We start from the raw sequence: 18,408 nt of genomic DNA, 5'->3' as shown, positions 1-18,408 counted from the left end.
GCAGGACTCTTCCCTGAGCAAACCTGCTTGACTGCATGGGACTTAGCCAGCCTGGTTCCTCCAGACCAAGTTTGCCATTGAGCAGCCAAGCAGATGAGCAGGACACAGTGGGCAGGATGGGCCCTACCCCCTCACCCCTACTGGCCTCCCAGGCACAGAGCTGCAACAGTCCCCTGCATCCTCAGACCCTGTCCCACCTCTCTTCACTCAATGCCCTGCCCCCATCCCATGCATACCACTCTCCACAGCTGCATATAACACTTATGTCTGGACCACCTCTGATTTAAAGGGTGTTCTATCAGACCCTGGATGTATTTGTAAACAATTTAAATACATTGAAGTTGGCAACGATTATTTAAACAGTATTTTATTTGCTGAGGAGCTATCATGCATGCTGTCTTGTAAAAACTCTCTTTACTTTGTAAACACTCTTCTGGTTTAGAAGAATGGCAGACAGCATTTCTCATGTCTTTCTACCCTTCCAGTCCCAACTGGTAATGCTGAAATTTAAAACTAAATGGTAACTAAAGTACTATTTCTATTGAATTTGGTATAAGTGGAGCTTCTGGGATTATGGGTAGAGGTTAGTGTTTATAGGACAACAGACAAAGAAGACTGTAAGCAAGTCTTGAAATTAAGCTGAAACACATAGACCGTTTTCTCTGCGTTAGAAATGGGACTGAAATCATCATCTTCTGCTGAAGTGATAAGCCATAAAATCCATACCTGCCCATATTCTTCAAGATCTCCCTTGCCTTCCTCTAAAGTAACATAATCTCCTGTAGGCTTCCTGTGTAGCGACAATCTGCCCTTCTTTGACCTTTTGTTAGGATCAGCAACTGGATCCTTGAAGACATTCACCTGGAAATCATAGAAACAAGTTAGTGCAACATGATTTAAATATTTTTTTTAAAAAGACAAATATTCCAGTGAGTGCTCATATACATCATGCAGATGGGACCAGTCCAACTGCAGCATTAAAAAAAAAAATAAAAAAAATTAAAAAAAATGGGCAATTCAGATCTGAATAAATGAACTACAGAATGAGAATACATACCCCAAGGCCATTGGTCACTACATAACTGCATTTGAATGAACAATTCAAGAGATCCCTAGTTAATTTCTGCAACAAAGCTCCGCCAGATCCAAAGGCAATATTTTCAATACTCCATTTATTCTCCTTCATTCCCTCCACAATCTAATAAAGATAAACAATGATAAAGGAACGTATTTTTAGAGCATGCCACTTCCCATATCTTATTACACTAGTTAACAAGATGTTCTTTTACTGACAATTAAACCAGCTAACATTAAGTTTCAAGAAGATACATGTAACAACTCTGGTCAATACTTGGCATTTTTAAGAGACTTTAGCCTGTGATAATTATAAAGTGTTACTGCTTGAGAACTCCATTATCTGCATTGTAATATTGAACATGGAATGCCACCTCCCCACACTTCCCATAGTCAGAGGGATACAGTAGTACAATACCCAGACAGCCGCAGAACTCAAAAGCAGAATTCATCCTTTGTCCTAACTGGCTTCTCATAGCACTCAGAGTTCAGACAGTTGTCAGGCTTGTGGGTAGACTTCAGCATTCAAGGAACCTCAACTGTTTGGACCAATACTGATCACTAACCACCAGCTCCACAAAAAGGAGAACTGTAATGCATCTAATTCTAGATTGCACACCCTTAGAAACGCTGTACTAGGTTGGAAGGATAGGCTTCATATGGAAAAACATTCATTTTTGCCCTCAAAGTTCTTGAGCATTTATTTGGTATACTCAGTTGTTTTGCTATCTTTTCTGAAAGCTACAAGACCAAGGTTAAATGTAACCCTACCAACAGGCAATTTAAACACACAAAGCTTTTAGTCTGGAGTCCAGATTGATTGGATAGCCCTACCCACAATGGCCACAGAACTACAGTGGTTAAAGATCTGTTTTCCTGGACTGCCTTCTAGGCTGTTATAGCAGAGGCACATCATAGCCCCAGTCTAGAATTGGTCAGTGCTTGAGCCCCCAACCACTTATGCCTGCACGTCTTACTTTTGTTAGCAAATTCCAGGCAAGGAGATTTTTCTGTTATGAAGAGGAAGGCACATAACAAAATTTAAAATTTCTATCTTCTTTCACATACCCTCACTCAGGACAGGCCATCCAGAAAGAGGGAAGGGGGAAGAACAGCATGGAGAGAGAAGTTTAATGGGAAGTGTCAGATCGAAAGCTGCAACAGTCAAAGCAAGTCTTTGGCAATTTCCTGGGCATGTCAAATACTCTGGAATTTCCCACTGTTTTGATTTCTTCAGGGCCTCAGTTCACAAAAGGAAATGTGAGGACAGCAAGGCCAAACAGACTGAGAAGCTAGAGTGCCCTTTAAGGGAGCACTTGAGCACAACAAAAAGCTATTCAGTTCCAGGCAGGGTGATAAGCCACTAGCCAAATTCAGGTCAGTAAGGGACTGCATCCATAGAAGTATTTTAGAGTCCCAGAGTTTCCCCATGCATCTAGACTGGTTTTGCAAGATACATTCTAATAAAATATTATAGGTGAGAGACCAACAGATTGTAACCAGGGAAAGACTGGGAGACCACAGCAGCTGAGCTATGACCTCTTAAGGATCTGCGCAGAGCTTTTGCCCATCAAGACTTTGCACAAGACTACCACACCATCATGCCAGAGTGTGCTGATTTCTCCAACATAAATTATCTTCTTTCATTTTAAGAAAAGTGAAGATTTATCCTTTTCATTCCTGTCCTCTTTAGTTCATCCTTAGAACCATTTTTCCTGACTATTTTGAAGTTCCAGTGCAGAATTTTGCAGAATATGAATCTCCATATTCTGAAAAACAAGGCATTTCCCCACCAAAATATTCTTATACGCACGGTAAGGATTAGCAGATCTCAAAGTTTAATCAACGACACCAATTGATGCCTCTCCAAATTTTGTCAGCTTTAGGTTCCAGAAGGTAGCCTGTATGCTTTTGGGAAGACTATGAATTTAGAAAGCCATATTTCATCTGGCAGTAGCCCAACTGACATTTTATAGAGTCATAGAGTCATCCACAGATTGTAAGGCCAGAAGGGACCCTGGAAGATCACTGGGTCCAGCTCCACGCACCAAGCCATACCAAGGATAAATCAGCCTAAAATATTACATTTTTAATTCATAATTGGATTCTCTTGAGCAACTGTTCGACAGACATAAAAGAAATTAAGTAAGCAAGCATTTGTTAGAGACCCATGTTGAAAAAGGGGATTTTTTTTTTTCAAACTCAGTTATTAACTTTTAAGTTTGTACTTTTAAGTTTGCACATAGAGTTCATGTTAAGAATGAAGTTCAGTGCAATACCATTTTAAAACAAGCCACAAGAAAATTAGATTTTCTTTTCAGGTAGTCACAGAATGAGCTGGTTAGCCATCTTCCCCAGCAAGGTAATGTTCCCACAAATGATTCACTTGTTAGATACCCTATATTCAAGATCCTAAAATTCAATACTAGCAACCTCTGTCTCAAATGATGCATCAATGACAGGTGATTTATCAAGTCAAGTACCTGGATAATTACAGCTCTTGTATGCCATTATTTTACTCCCACTGTCTAAGAAATAGACAAAGTAAGAATAGTTGAACAGAATCTTTGAAGCTGGGAGTTGTGTGCATGTATATATGAGAGCGAGAGTGAATGTAATTGCCAGAAGATGATGACACCCTGAGACAAAGCTGATTACTACTTTTCCAAGCAGGAAAAGAAAAAGAGAGAGAGAGTCTTGCTTTAATTCTGTGCTGGCTTGGCCTTTATAACCAGCAATGGATGCACATATATCTTGATGTACAATGCAACAATCACTACAAGTAGCAGTGTTCAGGTACAGTCAGTCCTGCTTTGTAGTTCATTCCAGACAAGAGCACGTTCCATTTCCAGTATGTAGCATTTTTGAAATAACATGCTTTGATTTCAGCTGTGCTGAAACTGTACTTTTAACATTTATCAGGAAAAGGTTATGCACTCACCTACCAGACTGTCAGGCACCAGCAGTTTAATATGTAATGGTTTTGAATAAAATATGGATGGCTCAGTTATTCTTTTTAGCTGGCCCTTTAAGTTGCCTTCTCCACCAGATTTTTACATTAATAGTAGTTTCTAACCTGCTTTGCATATACTTAAAAAAATGTCCCCTTCAAAGCCACAAGCACCCCTTAAATCCGAATGTAGATACTCATTTAAGGCATTACACAACTGACAATCCAAGCTAGCTAATTACTACTACTGCTAAGGTACCATATACTCATATAGTGTATTTGAGAGGATACGAATTACACTCGACAGAAGGGATGCAACAAAAGGGATGGTTTAGGAGCATAAGAGTTGCAACACTAACATTAGAAAATGAGTTTTGGTAACTCGCATTGTAAATTCCTTTGGGGATTTTAATAAATTAGTTTTTATATATTATTAGTTGTTGCCAGCGTTTGGAAGGAAGGCCAAGGTGGAGGTCAACAGAGCAGCTTTAAACATTTAACTAGTTTTAAGAAACTCCAGATTAAGAGATGAATTGCTAGCTCCGCTCAGATGCATTAATTCATACCTCTTGCAGTGTGTTGATATCCACGCCATCTCCCTGAATAACTCGGATATAAGGTGGCAACACCTTGTAGCCTTTTGAATTTTCTACAATAGGGAACTTCTTCCCCAAGATCTCCAAAACCTGTAGGAAAAAAACCCAAGAGAGGCAATCATTTAGACTTCCCCATTCCAGGAAAGAAACACATTACTATACTTATAGAATTACTTTTTGTAAGAAAATGACTGCATCACATAACCATACTTGTGGAAGAACAAAGTATTGCAGCCATTTTGCAGAGACTGGCAACAAGGAAATGGTTTAAAACAGGAGGAGTTGGCAACCTTTTAGAAATGGAGGGCTGTATTAGTACAGTTTGCTCCGAGGACAGGCCACAACTTGCAGCCTGGCCACTGCTGCTCCTGCCGTTAAATTGCCACCATCAGTCCAGCTTTACAGGCCATATGAGCTTGTTTGGTGGGCTGTTGTACATGGGTTGCTGGCCCCTGGTTCAGGATACCACAAGGCCTGGGAAGATGCATACTTAAAGAAATCGATCAAAATTTAGTCTCCCCTTTCTTTCTGCTGATCCAAACTTTGGTAGTTAGGCTTGTCATTTTGAGGGATAGCCAGCATAGGTTTGTTGTGGGTAGGCCTTGCTTGACCAATCTCATTTCCTTCTATGACCAGGTGACATATCACCTGGACAAAAGAGAAGAAGAGGTTGATGTCATATATTTGGACTTTAAAAAAGCCTTTGACCTGGTGTCCCACAATGTCCTTATGGAAAAATTGGACAACTGAGGCCTTGCGTACACCACAGTCCGATGGCTGGGGAACTGGCTCCGAGGTCGGACCCAGGGAGTGGTAGTCGACAGAACCGAATCAACATGGCACCCCGTAAAGCTTCCCCAAGGCTCCATTCTCAGACCTGTACTCTTTAATGTCTTCATAAAAGATCTGGACTCTGGTGTCAGAAGCGGACTGGCCAGGTTTGCTGATGACACCAAATTTTTGGGAATTGTCCACACTTGAGGATAGGCTGGTGTTCTAGGCTGAACTTGATAGGTTTGCAAGGTGGGTGGGTGAAAACCTGATGGCATTCAAATCAAGAGAAATGCAAGGTGCTCCACCTCACAGGAAAAAAAACTCACATCATGCTTATAGGCTCAGCAATGCTACACTTGCTAGCACGACAGCCGAAAGAGATTTGGGGGTCATGACTGAGCACAAGATTAACATGAGCCACTAATGTGATACCACAGCTGGCAAAGCGAACAAAAAACTCTGGCTTGCATCTACCAATGCATCTCGAGCAAGACCCAGAATGTCATCCTCCCACTGTACTCTGCCTTGGTGAAGCCGCAGCTGGAGTACTGCATCAAATTCTGGGCTCCGCAATTCAGGAAGGGCATGCAGAAGCTTGAAAGAGTCCAGAGGAGAGCCACACGCATGATCACGGGGCAAGAGAACAGGCCTTGTGAAGAGAGGCTGTGAGCGATGGGACTCTTCAGCCTGGAGAAGCGCAGGCTCAGGGAGACATGGTGGCAGCCTATAAGTACATAAGGTGTGTGCATCAGGATCTGGGGGAACACCTGATCACCACGCACCCCAAGGGATGGCAAGGTCCAACAGCCATGAACTCCTGCAAGACTGTTTTAGGCTGGACATAAGGAAAAACTTCTTTACTGTCCAAACCCCTAAGGCCTGGAATAGATTCTTCCCAGAGGTGTGCAAGCACCTACTCCGGACACTTTCAAGAAACATTTGGATGCTTATCTTTCTGGGATTCTTTGACCCTAGCTGACTTCCTGCCCCTTGGGCAGGGGGCTGGACCCAAAGATCTTACGATGTCCCTTCCAGCCCTGAACTGTATGAAATCTATATAGATTTTTTTCCAGCATTCCACTGTTCTGTGGGGTGACTCATGGCTCTTCATTTGCTAAAGGCCAAGTGCCACTAGTTTAATATCAGAGCCTTACAGGTTTGGAACTTTTCCTTGCACCTATAGCTCAGGGCAGCTGATACTTTCAATATCACAGGCCTTTGAGTCTCCAGGTTTTTCCTTAAGTAGCAAGAAAGCTTCCTTTAGTTTCTCATTTTATTAGTACTTAGTCAACCTCCTTTTTACTGCCTATTATATAGTGATGGTATCAAAGAACAGAATGCACTATCCAAGAAATCTTGCACATCATACTTGAAGATTTGAAGGCAACTCATAGAACAATACATACTGACTGCTTTTGGAGGAATTCAGAATTAAAGTGAGACAAATATCTCTGAAAGAGTTCTTGGCCATTAAGCCAATCCAGTAAAAAGAAACAGAACTTTTTAGAATGCAGGATAGGAGTTTTCTTAGATCAATGGTTCTCAACTTATTTTAGATTCAAGGCACTGCCTCCATAACTTTTGTAAACTGAGCAGCACCCCAATTAAAAACCAGAAGTTATTATAGTGCTTATCATCTTGCAGAGGGCGCACAGGAGCAGCCAGGCAGGGAGACCCTGAGCCTGCCGTTATCTGCTTATCTCCTCACACTTCCTTTGGGACACTTGACAAGATCCTGCAGCATCCAAGGGTGCCCTGGCACCCTGGGTTGAGAATCACTGCCTCAGACCAGTGTAAATGAGGTACACTTCTGGATTCAACCCAGAAAAAGCTATCAGTTTTACTAAAAAAATTTAATACAAAAAGTTCTCCATAGTTGTTAGCCAGACATTTAAAAACTCTTTACAAATATTTATTTTGAAACATATTACCTTTAACACAGTGTCAAGAGGATTTCCAGAGTCTGGTCTAATAATCAGTGGTGCCTCTGGACTTCTGGATTCAATTAAATGCCTTAAGTCTTCCCCCCATATTTTCTCACAGGCATTGTAGATGTCATAGCTGTCGCTGACTACAGATACAGGCACTGAAGAAAACTGTGTTACTATGTGTTCAAAAGCATCTTTTTCATGATCTTTCCCCCAAGCTGTAATGGTACTGGAGGGGTAAAAACAACAAACAAACAAAAACCAAAAACAAAAAACAAACAAACAAAAACAAAAAACCCAAAACACACACACACCAAAACAGGAATAAAAGTTAGAGATCTATTTTAGATAGGACTTCAAGCATCAAAACTTACATTTTATATTGTAGTGTACAGAAAGGTATTGAATTATAATAAAGCCAATTATAATTCAAACTAGCCTAATCCTTCAGACTTTTCCAGCGATTTACATATTATACAATACAGTTTAGCAAAGAAACTTTTCAAGTATTCTCCCTCAGCATTTTTATTTATCCATCTCAGAGCGATGCAACAACCTTGCATCCTAGTTTCTCTCAGGAGCAGCCCCCTCAATCTCCAGGCTAAGAGATTACCATCAAGCATTCACACTCAGCTCCATGTCTTCTTCCTGCAGCAGCCCTGCAGTTGGCCAGGGTGAAGCAATTTGATTTACTGGTTTAAACCTGGAGAGGCTCTGAAAACCAAGTTTGAAGATTAACTTTTTAAATAGTTTTTTTTTTTAATTTTTAATCTGCAGTTAAAATAATCCAGCATTAAGGGCTGTCACAATCAGGGAATCTTATTCTACTTTCATGAAACCTACTATAATGGGGAGAGAAAAAAAAAAAAAGCACTGATGTCTAAGGTCCTAGCAAACATAGGATCATAGGAAAAATAGGACTGGAAGGGATCCCACATGACCATCTAGTCCAGCCCCTTGCTCAAGACAGGATCGTCCCTGATTTAGACCATCCCAGCAAAGCATCCATCCAACCTGCTCTTGAATATTTCCTCTGATGCAGATTCCACATCCTCCCCGAGTAGCTTGACCATCCTCACAGTTCAAAAACTTCTCTTAGTCTTCAACCTAAGTTTCCTTTGCCACAGCTTGAGGCCATTACTCCTAGTTCTATCCCCCTACAGCCACAGAGAAAGCCCATCTCCATCCTTTCAGTCATCTCCCTTCTGATATTCGAAGATTGTTACCCCCTCCCCCGGTCTTCTCTTCACCAGACTAAATAACTGTAGCTCTTTCAGCCTTTCTGCAAAAGTCTTCTTGACTTCTTGAATAGATGCTTCCCAGGCATCTATTCATTTTTGTTATTTTCTGCTGGACTCTTTCCAATTTGTCCGTGTTCTTCTTGAAGCATAAGGCCCAAAATTGGACACAGTGTTCCAGCTGAGGCTTCACCAGTGCCTCAGACTTCTGTATTGTTATTTTTCATCACTACCTTGCTGGGTCGGGAGTGGGTATTTTGCACGCCTGCTGCCTTCCTTGGATGTGGTAGCTGTTTCTCAGAGAGACTCCTGTTAATACAACCCAGGATGCTGTTGGCTTTTTTGGGTGGGCAACAAGTGTACACTGTTGGCTTATAGTCAGCTTATGGTCCACTGAAACCACCAGGTCCTCCTCTGCAGTACTGCAACCTAACCAATCATTTCTCAGTCTGGGCTGGAATAATTGCAATGTCTCAACATAAGTATATGACTCTGACCTTGCCTTTGTTGAATTTCATCTAGTTGATTGCGGACAATTTCAGTGTACCTAGGTCATTCTGAATCCTACCTCTACCCTAGTGTCTGCATCTGCATCTAACCTGATGTCACCTAAAGAATGAGACAAGTGTGCATTCAATCCCATTGTCCAAATCATCAGTGAAGACATTACACAGTACCGGACCTGTAGTCAATTAACACCAGTTGGGAGTTCTGAGAGTCTGTTCACAAGTTCTTTTTTGATGGCAAAACCAACTCCATGTGTCCGTGCTTCCTCTTTTGCTCTCTCTCCAGAAGGTGTATCCTCGACCTTCTTCTTTCAGATGCCCTTCTCCAGCACGTCGAGTTTCAGATAGGGCAGCAATGTCGATGTTGAACTTCCTCAGTTCATGAAAGATGATTGCTGTCCTTCGCCCGGGGCAATCACTATTTGTGTAGTTCATTAAGGTTCATACATTCCAGGTTCCAAAAAACATTTTTGTATCTTAGTTACCAGATAGAGGTGATCCCACTGGATACTTATCCAGCCAGGAACCAATTGAGACAGACTGTTTGGGGCACCCTTTCTAGCCCCCTCTCCATGTGGGGTGAGTGGAGTAGATCCTATATAGGACTTCTCAGTTGCGGGTGCAGCTGCTGAACTGCTCATACTGCCTTTCTCCTCGAACAAGATAACTGAAGCAAACCGTCGATGTGCCGGTCCATGACTAGGAACTTCCAGAACTCAGTCCTGTCCCTGCTGCCACTAGCTGATTGCTGTAGGACTTCCATTGTGCAGAGCAAATGTATAGTTCCCATAAGGAAGATGTCTATGCATGATTTCTTTTAGTGTGAGGATGTTGTTGCACAGTCCTTGACAAATAGTGATCCAAGTCAAATGGCATGGAATCCAAGATGACTGGAGACCCTTGGAATGCTGCAGCCTTCATCCGCCTTCACAGTCACTGAAAAGGGAGTTATACTTTTCTTCCACCTGTCCCATCACAGACCTTCTTGGATAAGCTCTTATTCAGGAAACCTCCTCCCTGAACTTGCTGCCATAAGTGACCCTACCAGGAGCATAAAGCTGCTGACGACATTGCTGTCAGGATCATTGGAACATGCAAGCCTCTCCACCACCACAAGGTGGTGATCCCCGGAGAGGTCTCATTGACTGGAAATTGAAAGCTTTCTATACCTGACAGAATGACCTCAACTCTGCCATCAAGAAAAAAAGCACACCAACAAGCAAAATCAGAGGTGCAAAGGAGAACTGAAGAATGAGTGGTGGATTCAGAAAAATCAAAAGAAATCTAACATTTTGCTGACATCCGTCACTTGTTGCTTCTTCAGTGCTACCAAAGCTGTCTATGGCCCTAGCACTCAAGGCCTTAATCCTCTAAGATCAAAGGATGGAACAACACTCCTGAAAGACAGTGAATCCATCAATGCTCACCGGAAAGAACATTTCCAGGACCTTCTGAATTGCGACTTAACTGTCGATGAAGATAAGATCAACAACTTTTCGCAAAAAGCAAATCAGAGAAGACCTCGGTTTGCTGCCTACCCTGGCAGTGGTTGGGAATGCCATTGGGAAAATGAAGAACAAGGCAGCTGGTGTTGACAGAATACCTGCAGAGATTTTCAAAGGAGGAAGAGAACAACTTATGCATCAACTTCATGTCCTCATCCTTAAAGTCTGGAACAAGGAAATCCCAGCCGACCTAAGGGATGCCTTGGCTATTGCTATCTTCAAGAAGGGGGACAGAGCTGACTGCAGAAAATACTGAGGCATCTCATTGTTGGCCACTGCTGGGAAAGTCAAAGTCATAGCTCGTATCCTCACTAACTACCTCCTCCCACTTGTGGAAGAAATTCTTCCAGAATCTCAAAGTGACTTCAGACCATCTTGGAGGAACTGTGGACATGAACTTTACAATACGTGAAATCTAGAAGTGTCATAAGCAAAACTGACCTCTCTGGCCTTCATCGACTTCTCTAAAACTTTTGATTCTATAAACTGTAAAGCCCTATGGAAAAACTTGTCCAAAACTGGTTGCCCAAACAAATCCAGTGTTCTGAGACTTCTCCATGACATGTCAGTAAGGGTTCTCAGTAATGGGAGTCAAACAATCATTTGAGGTGAAAACCCAAGTGAAGCAAGGTTGCGTCATTGCCACAACTTTGTTTTCCATCTTCATCTCCACCATAATGCACCTCGTTGACAGAAAGCTCCCACCTGGAATTGAAATTGTGTATAGAATGAATGGAAGACTTTTCAACCTCAACAGATTCAAGTCCAAAACAAAGACCACAACAACATCCATAATGGAGCTTTAGTATGCAGATGATACTGCTGTCATTGCTCAATCTGAAATGGACTTCCAAACCATTCTTAATGTACTCTTGGAAGTCTACAAGAATATTGGCCTAACTCTAGACATCAGCAAAACGTAAGTCCATTACCAACCTGCTCCAAATGGAGAAACATACACCCCTATCCATTCTAATCAATGGAGAATTGCTGGAGAACATGGATCACTTCACCTATCTTGGAAGCCATCTTTCAAAGACAGACATTGATGCAGAAATACAACACCGCATGAAATATGCAAGTGCAGCCTTTGGACGTCCGAGTAAGAGACTCTTTTTAAATCATGACATCCTTGCTGAAACGAAGCTCTTGGTTTATTGATCCATTGTCATTCCAACTCTGCTGTATGGCTTGGAAACTTGAAACACATACAGAAGACATCTCAAGAGCTTGGAAAAAGTACCACCAATGCCTTTGCAAGATCCTTCATGTTAGCTGGGAGGATAGATGCACAGATATCAGCATCTTGGCTGAAGGAAATTCCAACAGCATTTAGGCCATGATAATCTAAAACCAACTTCACTGGACAGGTCATGTTGTTTGCATGCTTGACTCCCGTCTGCCAAAGAGAATCTTTTTCTCACAGCTGAAAGAAGGTCAGCAAAGTATGGGAGGGCAAAAAAAAGCACTTCAAAGACACCCTGAAGGCAAACATGAAGAGGTTTAACATCAACATTTGGGAGACTCTTGCTCAGGAACAACCAAAATGGAGAAAGACTCTTTGGGAAGGACCCTCAACACTTTGCAACAGCTTGTCAACAGGCAGAAGAGGAAAAGAGGAACAGGCGAAAAGAACACCAGAACATCTCGCAGCAACACAGTGCCCATCCCTTCTGGAAACATCTGTCCTCGCTGTAACAAGACATGTGGATCTAAAATTGGGCTATGGAGCCATCTGGAGACTCGCTATTAAGATCCTTGGATCTTAATTTACTCGTTCATGACTGATCACCCATCACTTCCTTAGTTTGCTAGTAAGAATGTCAGGAGAGAGACTGTCAAAAGCCCTGTTAAAATCAATGTACAGTAAAAGCCATGTTATCTGGCACCTTAGAAGCTGGCATGCTCTATTAAGTGGCATGCTGGTTGACAGAGCAAAAGTGAAACCGAAGTGCCCACTGTGGTACTTCCGGTTTCGCCTAGCCCCTGTGGCCCAGGGTAAAGCAGCCTGTGCTGCTGAGCCCCCACGGCCTGGGGCAAAGCAGCATCCGCTGGGCCCCGCTCCCTGTCCCCTGGCACACTGATGCCAGGGAGCGGCAGCAGCACACCAGATGTGGCAGGAGGGGTGGCAGCCCAGACAGGTAAAGACGCCTGTTTGGGCCTCTCAGCTAACTGGCATATTTGGTTATCCAGCACCCCCATTACCCACGGGTGCTGGATAACAGAGCTTTTGCTGTATATCACAAGGCTGGCAATTTCCGTTATTTCTTTTCTATCTGTCAAGTTTATAAAAGAATTGGGCCCTACAGCCATGTTTCTGCCTACTGACAAGAATCTGCAAGCTTACTTATGACTTTATAACCTGACTGTCAATAATGGGATATGACTCTTTAAAATTCAGAATCAAGAAGTACATTTTCAAAAAGTTAAACTATGCTACTGCTATGTATCAACACATTGTACAGACAGAGGTTGGCATAGAACATATTTAACTTAACAGATGAGCCAGTATAACATGAAAAACTGACTATGTAATTAACCTTCCCATTTTCTGTGGAGGGAAAGTAGTAGTTTTGGGTAAGAAAAAAAAAGGGAACAATAAAATACAATAATGGAAACCCACCAAAAAGGGACTTTAGAACAAAGGTTTATAATAGTTGGGAAACTACCTGTGTTCAGCAGCTGGAACAGAATATCCTGGAACTGGATCTTTTGTTCCATAGTACTTTTTGATTAAAGCAATTCCTGCTACTGTGTCAGTTCCTTTGAAGTTGACCAAATGAGCCGATGCTCCTATTCCTGCAGTCTAAGAAATGGAGGCACAAATTATTATCCAACCAAATCAGAAAGCTTAATTATCAAGCACTTTATGCAATTACTTCTGTACTGCAGAACTTGTTCATAATTTAGTTCTGATTTCTTCCAGATACTTCATATACTTTCAACAAACAGAAGAGCTCTCCAAGTACATATCCAAACAAACTGCAGTTCAAGCCCCAAGGAGGGATTTAACCAGAAAAATACTACATGTTAAGTCCCATACCTTGTATAATTTTACCTGACAACAAAATGATCACAAAAACAGACCAGTCATGTGCTGACATGCTTTAACAAGAAATTAGGCAATTTGTGTTACCTCTTGCGAAGAAACTCCTCTGTAGCCAAAGTCATGCAGTTTGTACTCCAGTCCTTCTAAGCTGCCAGAAGTCTCCAGCAAATATTTTGCCAAAATTTTTTTCTGCTCTCTGGAATTTGTGGCCACTGTGATTGGATACCATGACTGAACAAGAATAGTCTATAACAAAAATCAGATTAATCTATCAGAAACACAAAGCCATGTTTGAGTAGGTCACAGAAATCCCTAGGTGGTACCGAGTCTCATATGAAGGCATTCTGACAAAGGAATTCTAAAATGTACACAGCTGCAAAAGGAAACAAAAAGATTAGGTGTGGAACACGTGAGCATGGGAGGGAAATCTCTCAGCATCACTCAATAACTCCATTTAGAATAAAACTTAAATATGAGGGTATTTCAGAAAGTCATGGCAATTCTGAAATAAAGCTATTTTAAAATGGAATGAGCAGGAAACTGCAGAGCAGCAGAGGAACACTGCTGAATGCAACAGCAGCTCTGTTGACTGCAACCCTCATTTATGATTATATAGAGAAGTGATGTGGTCCAGTAAGCAAACATTGCACTCTAGTTATTTTGAAATTGCCATTAGTTTTTGGAAGCTTCCTCATAAATAAGATCCTATTTTGTTGCAAGACAGGTCACGTAATAACTGCCTACTGCAGGAATCATCCTTAACAAGTTGAAGGAAATAAAAAAGAAGCTGAAGAAAATAAAGGAAGAAAAATGTACACAAGTCAAACCATAAGAGCTTTGCTGCAGATTTCCCCATGCTTCTTTTTTAATAAAAATTAAAACATTAAAAAAGTGAGTTTTCCCCCTCTTTTGAGTCCTGGTGAGGCCACATCTGGAGTACTGTGTTTAGTTTTGGGGCCCCCACTACAGAGCAGATGTAGACAAACTGGAGAGTCCAAGAGAAGGCAATCAAAATGGTTATGGGGTTGGGGCACATGACTTCTGAGGAGAGGCTGAGGGAACTGGGCTTACTTCGTCTGGAGAAGACAGAGCGGGGTTTAATAAGAGCTTTCAACTACCCAAAGGTGATTCAAAGAGGATGGAGCTAGACTGTTCTCAATGGTGGAAGATGACAGAACAAGGAGCAACGGTCTCAAGTTGCAGCAAGGGAAGTTAGGTATTAGGAAAAAAAAAAACCTCACAAGGAGGGTAGTAAAACACTGGAACAGGAGACTCAGCGAGGTTGTGAAATTTCCATCCTTGGAAGTTAAGAGCTGGCTAGATAAAGCCTTGGCTGGAATGATCTAGTTAGGGATGGTCCTGCTTTGAGCAGAGGGTGACCTAGATGACCTCATGGGGCACATCCACACGAGCACACACGTGCCTTGCAGCATCTCAAAGGGGTCTGAGATGCTGCAAGAAGCACATGTGCGGGAACAAAAAAAACGATCCTTGTGCTGCATATTTGCAGCGCGGGGGAAAATCTGACACCTAAATATCAAGGTATCTAAAAAAAATATGCCATGAAACAGCAGGGCCCAGGAGTCAGTCCTCTAGGTTTCTGGCCAGAGCATCTCCGTGGTGCTCCTACTGCCCCCAGCGCTGTCAAGGGTAAGTTAGGAACATGGGGTGGGATGTCAGGGAGTACCGGGGGATGTCAGGAGTGGCAGAGAGGATGTCCCATATGTGGGTGGGTTTGTGGAGGGTCTTAAGCAGGGGCTGCCACATGGCTGCTCCCCCACCCAGTGGCCAGGGTGCCAGTGGCAACAGGCCACAGAAGGGCTGGCAGCAGCAGGCCCTGAGCGCCCCACTCCCGCTGCTGCTGCAGGGGATAAGGTGTGGGCCCTGCATGGGGGAGGTGGTGGTCTTGTGGAGTGGCTGGAACCGGGGGGGGCAGCACTGTCCATGTGCTCTATGGGATGGGTGTCAGGGGGGGCTGCTCAGGAGGGGTGAGTCCCCTGCCAGGTTGGCAAGAGGGACCCATCCCTCCTGAGCAGCCCCCCACACTTTCCCCTTGCAATCCCCTTACACCTACCCACATATCAACCCGCATCCCCTCTCACCTCTTGCCATACCCTCCTGCAAACTCCACATCCCCACCCCCCACAGCACACACCCATCATGTGAGTAGAAAACCAAAAGTACACATCAACACAGATATTTAGAATTTATTTTATTATGGTAGGAACACTGATAGTCTTCCAAATTGCTTTAACATAGGGAATGCTTTATTGATATATTTACAAACTGATCTTACTCCACACATACATCTTTTATTCTAATTGTGGAAGAACATGGATTTTGGGGTATTTTAAAAAACAGATTTGGGGTGTTGCTGTAGCAGTTGAGCTGACAAAGGATTAGTATCCCCAGGTACCAACTGGCCAGGCCCCAGGAGTTCCTATTTGTACACCCAATTAGAGTGGGCCTTAAGTCCCACCTGGCTAACTAGTAGCCCACACCCAACTGACGTAATTTGCCCCACACCAAAGTGCAAGTCTGGGCACATGTGCTGAGGCAAAAAGCCCCAGCTCAAATTTGCACTGCTTCTATTTGAGCTGCTGCAAGCACACGTGCCTCCATGTGTGGACGTGCCCCTGAGGTCCCTTCTAATCCTAATTTTCTATGATTCTAAATGTGCTGAAAGCAACACCCAATTGGTTGGTTGCAAAATTTTCACCCCAAGTTTAATAAAACGAGTAAGAATCTGTTCTTAATTTTTAACACATTAACATTTACAGCCATGAAAGCTTATCTTTCAGAAACTAACCTCAATCCAGTTGGTGAGCCAGTAGCATTCTGGATCTGTGTTTTCTACTGTGAAGAGAACATGTCCTCTGGGAATGACAGAGCCCTCGGGAACAGCCTTTATTTCTATAGGAAGATGCCCATCATACTTCTGTAGAAGACACAGTAATATCATTAGGCGGTAGAAAAGCCCTGGACCAATGCTACTGACTGACTTCAGCTAAGCTGAAATCAGTTAAAACTTAAATTTATTTACATTTTAAATTGTTAAAAACTGAAGAAAGAACAGTTTCTCCTTCATGAACACAAATGCAAAGCCTGTAAGTACAGATATACCAAATCCTCTAGCCTCACAAAAATGTGTAACTACTGCACCAACTAACAGTGTTATCCTCTGAACACTGTTACTTAAGGAGACCCCTCTGTTGTTTTTAAAGGCCATTTTTGGAACAAAGAGGAAGTGCTTTTTACAAGAGTTGTGCCTGACAGTTCTCTTTGATATTGTACTTTTACGTACACTAAATGTAGGCCACTTGGCAAGTTGTTTTTTTTTTAAAGTCCCACCATTGTTTGGCGCAGACACTTGTTTTATTATGAAGTCTAATTTCTTTAAGAGGGAATCACTGAACATTCATTTTAGAAAGGATTTCATCTACTCTATTTACTGAACATCAAGTCCAGTCTCAGTTTTATTCTTTCAACTTCAAAGGATTGTCAACATTAACTTTCATGCTTGAAAGACTAAACACCGTGTGGAATATGATGTATGGGCCTGTTTGCAGCAGAATAAATCATGAGACAGCAACTGTAAAGACAATAACTAGTATACGTTTCTGAAATAGTACCGTAAGCTAAATTGATAAACAGCAGCTTACATAAAGCCAAAGAAAAATATATCTTTAGAGGTTCCACAAAATATTCAGAATAAAATATTCATGACAAAAAAAAAAAGTGTGCTGCTTTACCAAAATGATGCAATTTTAAGCCAGTAAAAATATACATCCTCCATTGCTAGCCCAATACATCTCAAGCTCTTTGACAACTCCAACTGTACCAGCATCAGCTAATCTTTATACAATTCTGCCATTCCAAATTTGAGAAATGCTTTCAAGTAAGTGAAGATGCATCCAAGAAATCCAGATATTTCCAAGAGACTGCTACACAGTTAGAGAAGTTTCCTCTCTATCCTTTCGTTGCTGACAGACTGGATTTACATACAACAATGATCCATTTAGCCAGGTCAAAAAAAGCCTGCGACTATTTGCCAATAAGTATAATTTGTAAAAAGCTAAAAATGGATTTACAGATGAGCTAATTGAATTAAAAAGGGACAGTCTAATGGAGAGAGAAAGCCAGAAGATGCCACAGGTTTTGGTAAGTGGGGGTAGGGGCTGAGGATTCTTTTTCAGACCTTTTTTTTACTACACGTGATATCAGAAACACCAAGAACCAGCTCAAGGCCCTGTGCAACTACATGCTTTGCACTGCTCTAAAAAGTCACCCATAGCTCTGGTTCACTTCAAAAGAAAAGAAAAATGGAACAAACCCAGGTGGCATATTTGAAGGATCGATGAAGGGTATTTATCCTGTTTCAGCAATAAAGACTGATCAAAATAAGGTAAGTCTGCACAAGGACCCTTGGGAAAGTTGATTCAGAATTAAAAGGTTGAATTCATAAGTGGCCACTAAACTGCATTATACAGTATAGACAGATTTATTCAGGATTACAGCGGCTTTAATTTTAGCTAATGGCGAACAAAGGCCTTTCTATCCTAAGTCTGTTCAGACCATGTTTAATGCAATTTAACCAACCTGTGGGTTTTTTTTTTCTGGGTCTAAGATGGCACCCCCCCTAAAAGGAGTACTTCTGGGGGGCAAAGGGAGGGACTTCTGGTGGCAAAGTTCAGGGCGTGGGATGCCCGGTCCCAAGAAGGCAAGTGGGAGGCAGGGCACCTGTCAAGGGATGGGGCTACCATTGAGGCCTTTGACAGCTCACCCAAA

General features: G+C 42.3%; 1 protein-coding gene across 1 annotated transcript in view; it reads right to left on the bottom strand.

Annotated features, from left to right (window-relative positions):
* NAMPT (nicotinamide phosphoribosyltransferase) overlaps positions 1-18,408 on the bottom strand; it is a 56,228-nt gene that overhangs the window by 12,948 nt on the left and 24,872 nt on the right. The window contains exons 4-10 of the mRNA XM_019509420.1: positions 16,430-16,558; positions 13,708-13,866; positions 13,241-13,377; positions 7,326-7,551; positions 4,591-4,710; positions 1,058-1,198; positions 727-861 (exon numbers count right to left, since the gene is read on the bottom strand). Coding sequence (XP_019364965.1) covers positions 727-861; positions 1,058-1,198; positions 4,591-4,710; positions 7,326-7,551; positions 13,241-13,377; positions 13,708-13,866; positions 16,430-16,558 — 1,047 coding nt within the window. The remainder of the gene's footprint in view (positions 1-726; positions 862-1,057; positions 1,199-4,590; positions 4,711-7,325; positions 7,552-13,240; positions 13,378-13,707; positions 13,867-16,429; positions 16,559-18,408) is intronic.

This window comes from Gavialis gangeticus, unplaced genomic scaffold, assembly GCF_001723915.1.
Source record: "Gavialis gangeticus isolate Ggan-Ray unplaced genomic scaffold, GavGan_comp1, whole genome shotgun sequence".
In the NCBI taxonomy this organism is placed as follows: domain Eukaryota; kingdom Metazoa; phylum Chordata; order Crocodylia; family Gavialidae; genus Gavialis; species Gavialis gangeticus.
This window is presented reverse-complemented; position numbering and strand designations above follow the sequence as displayed.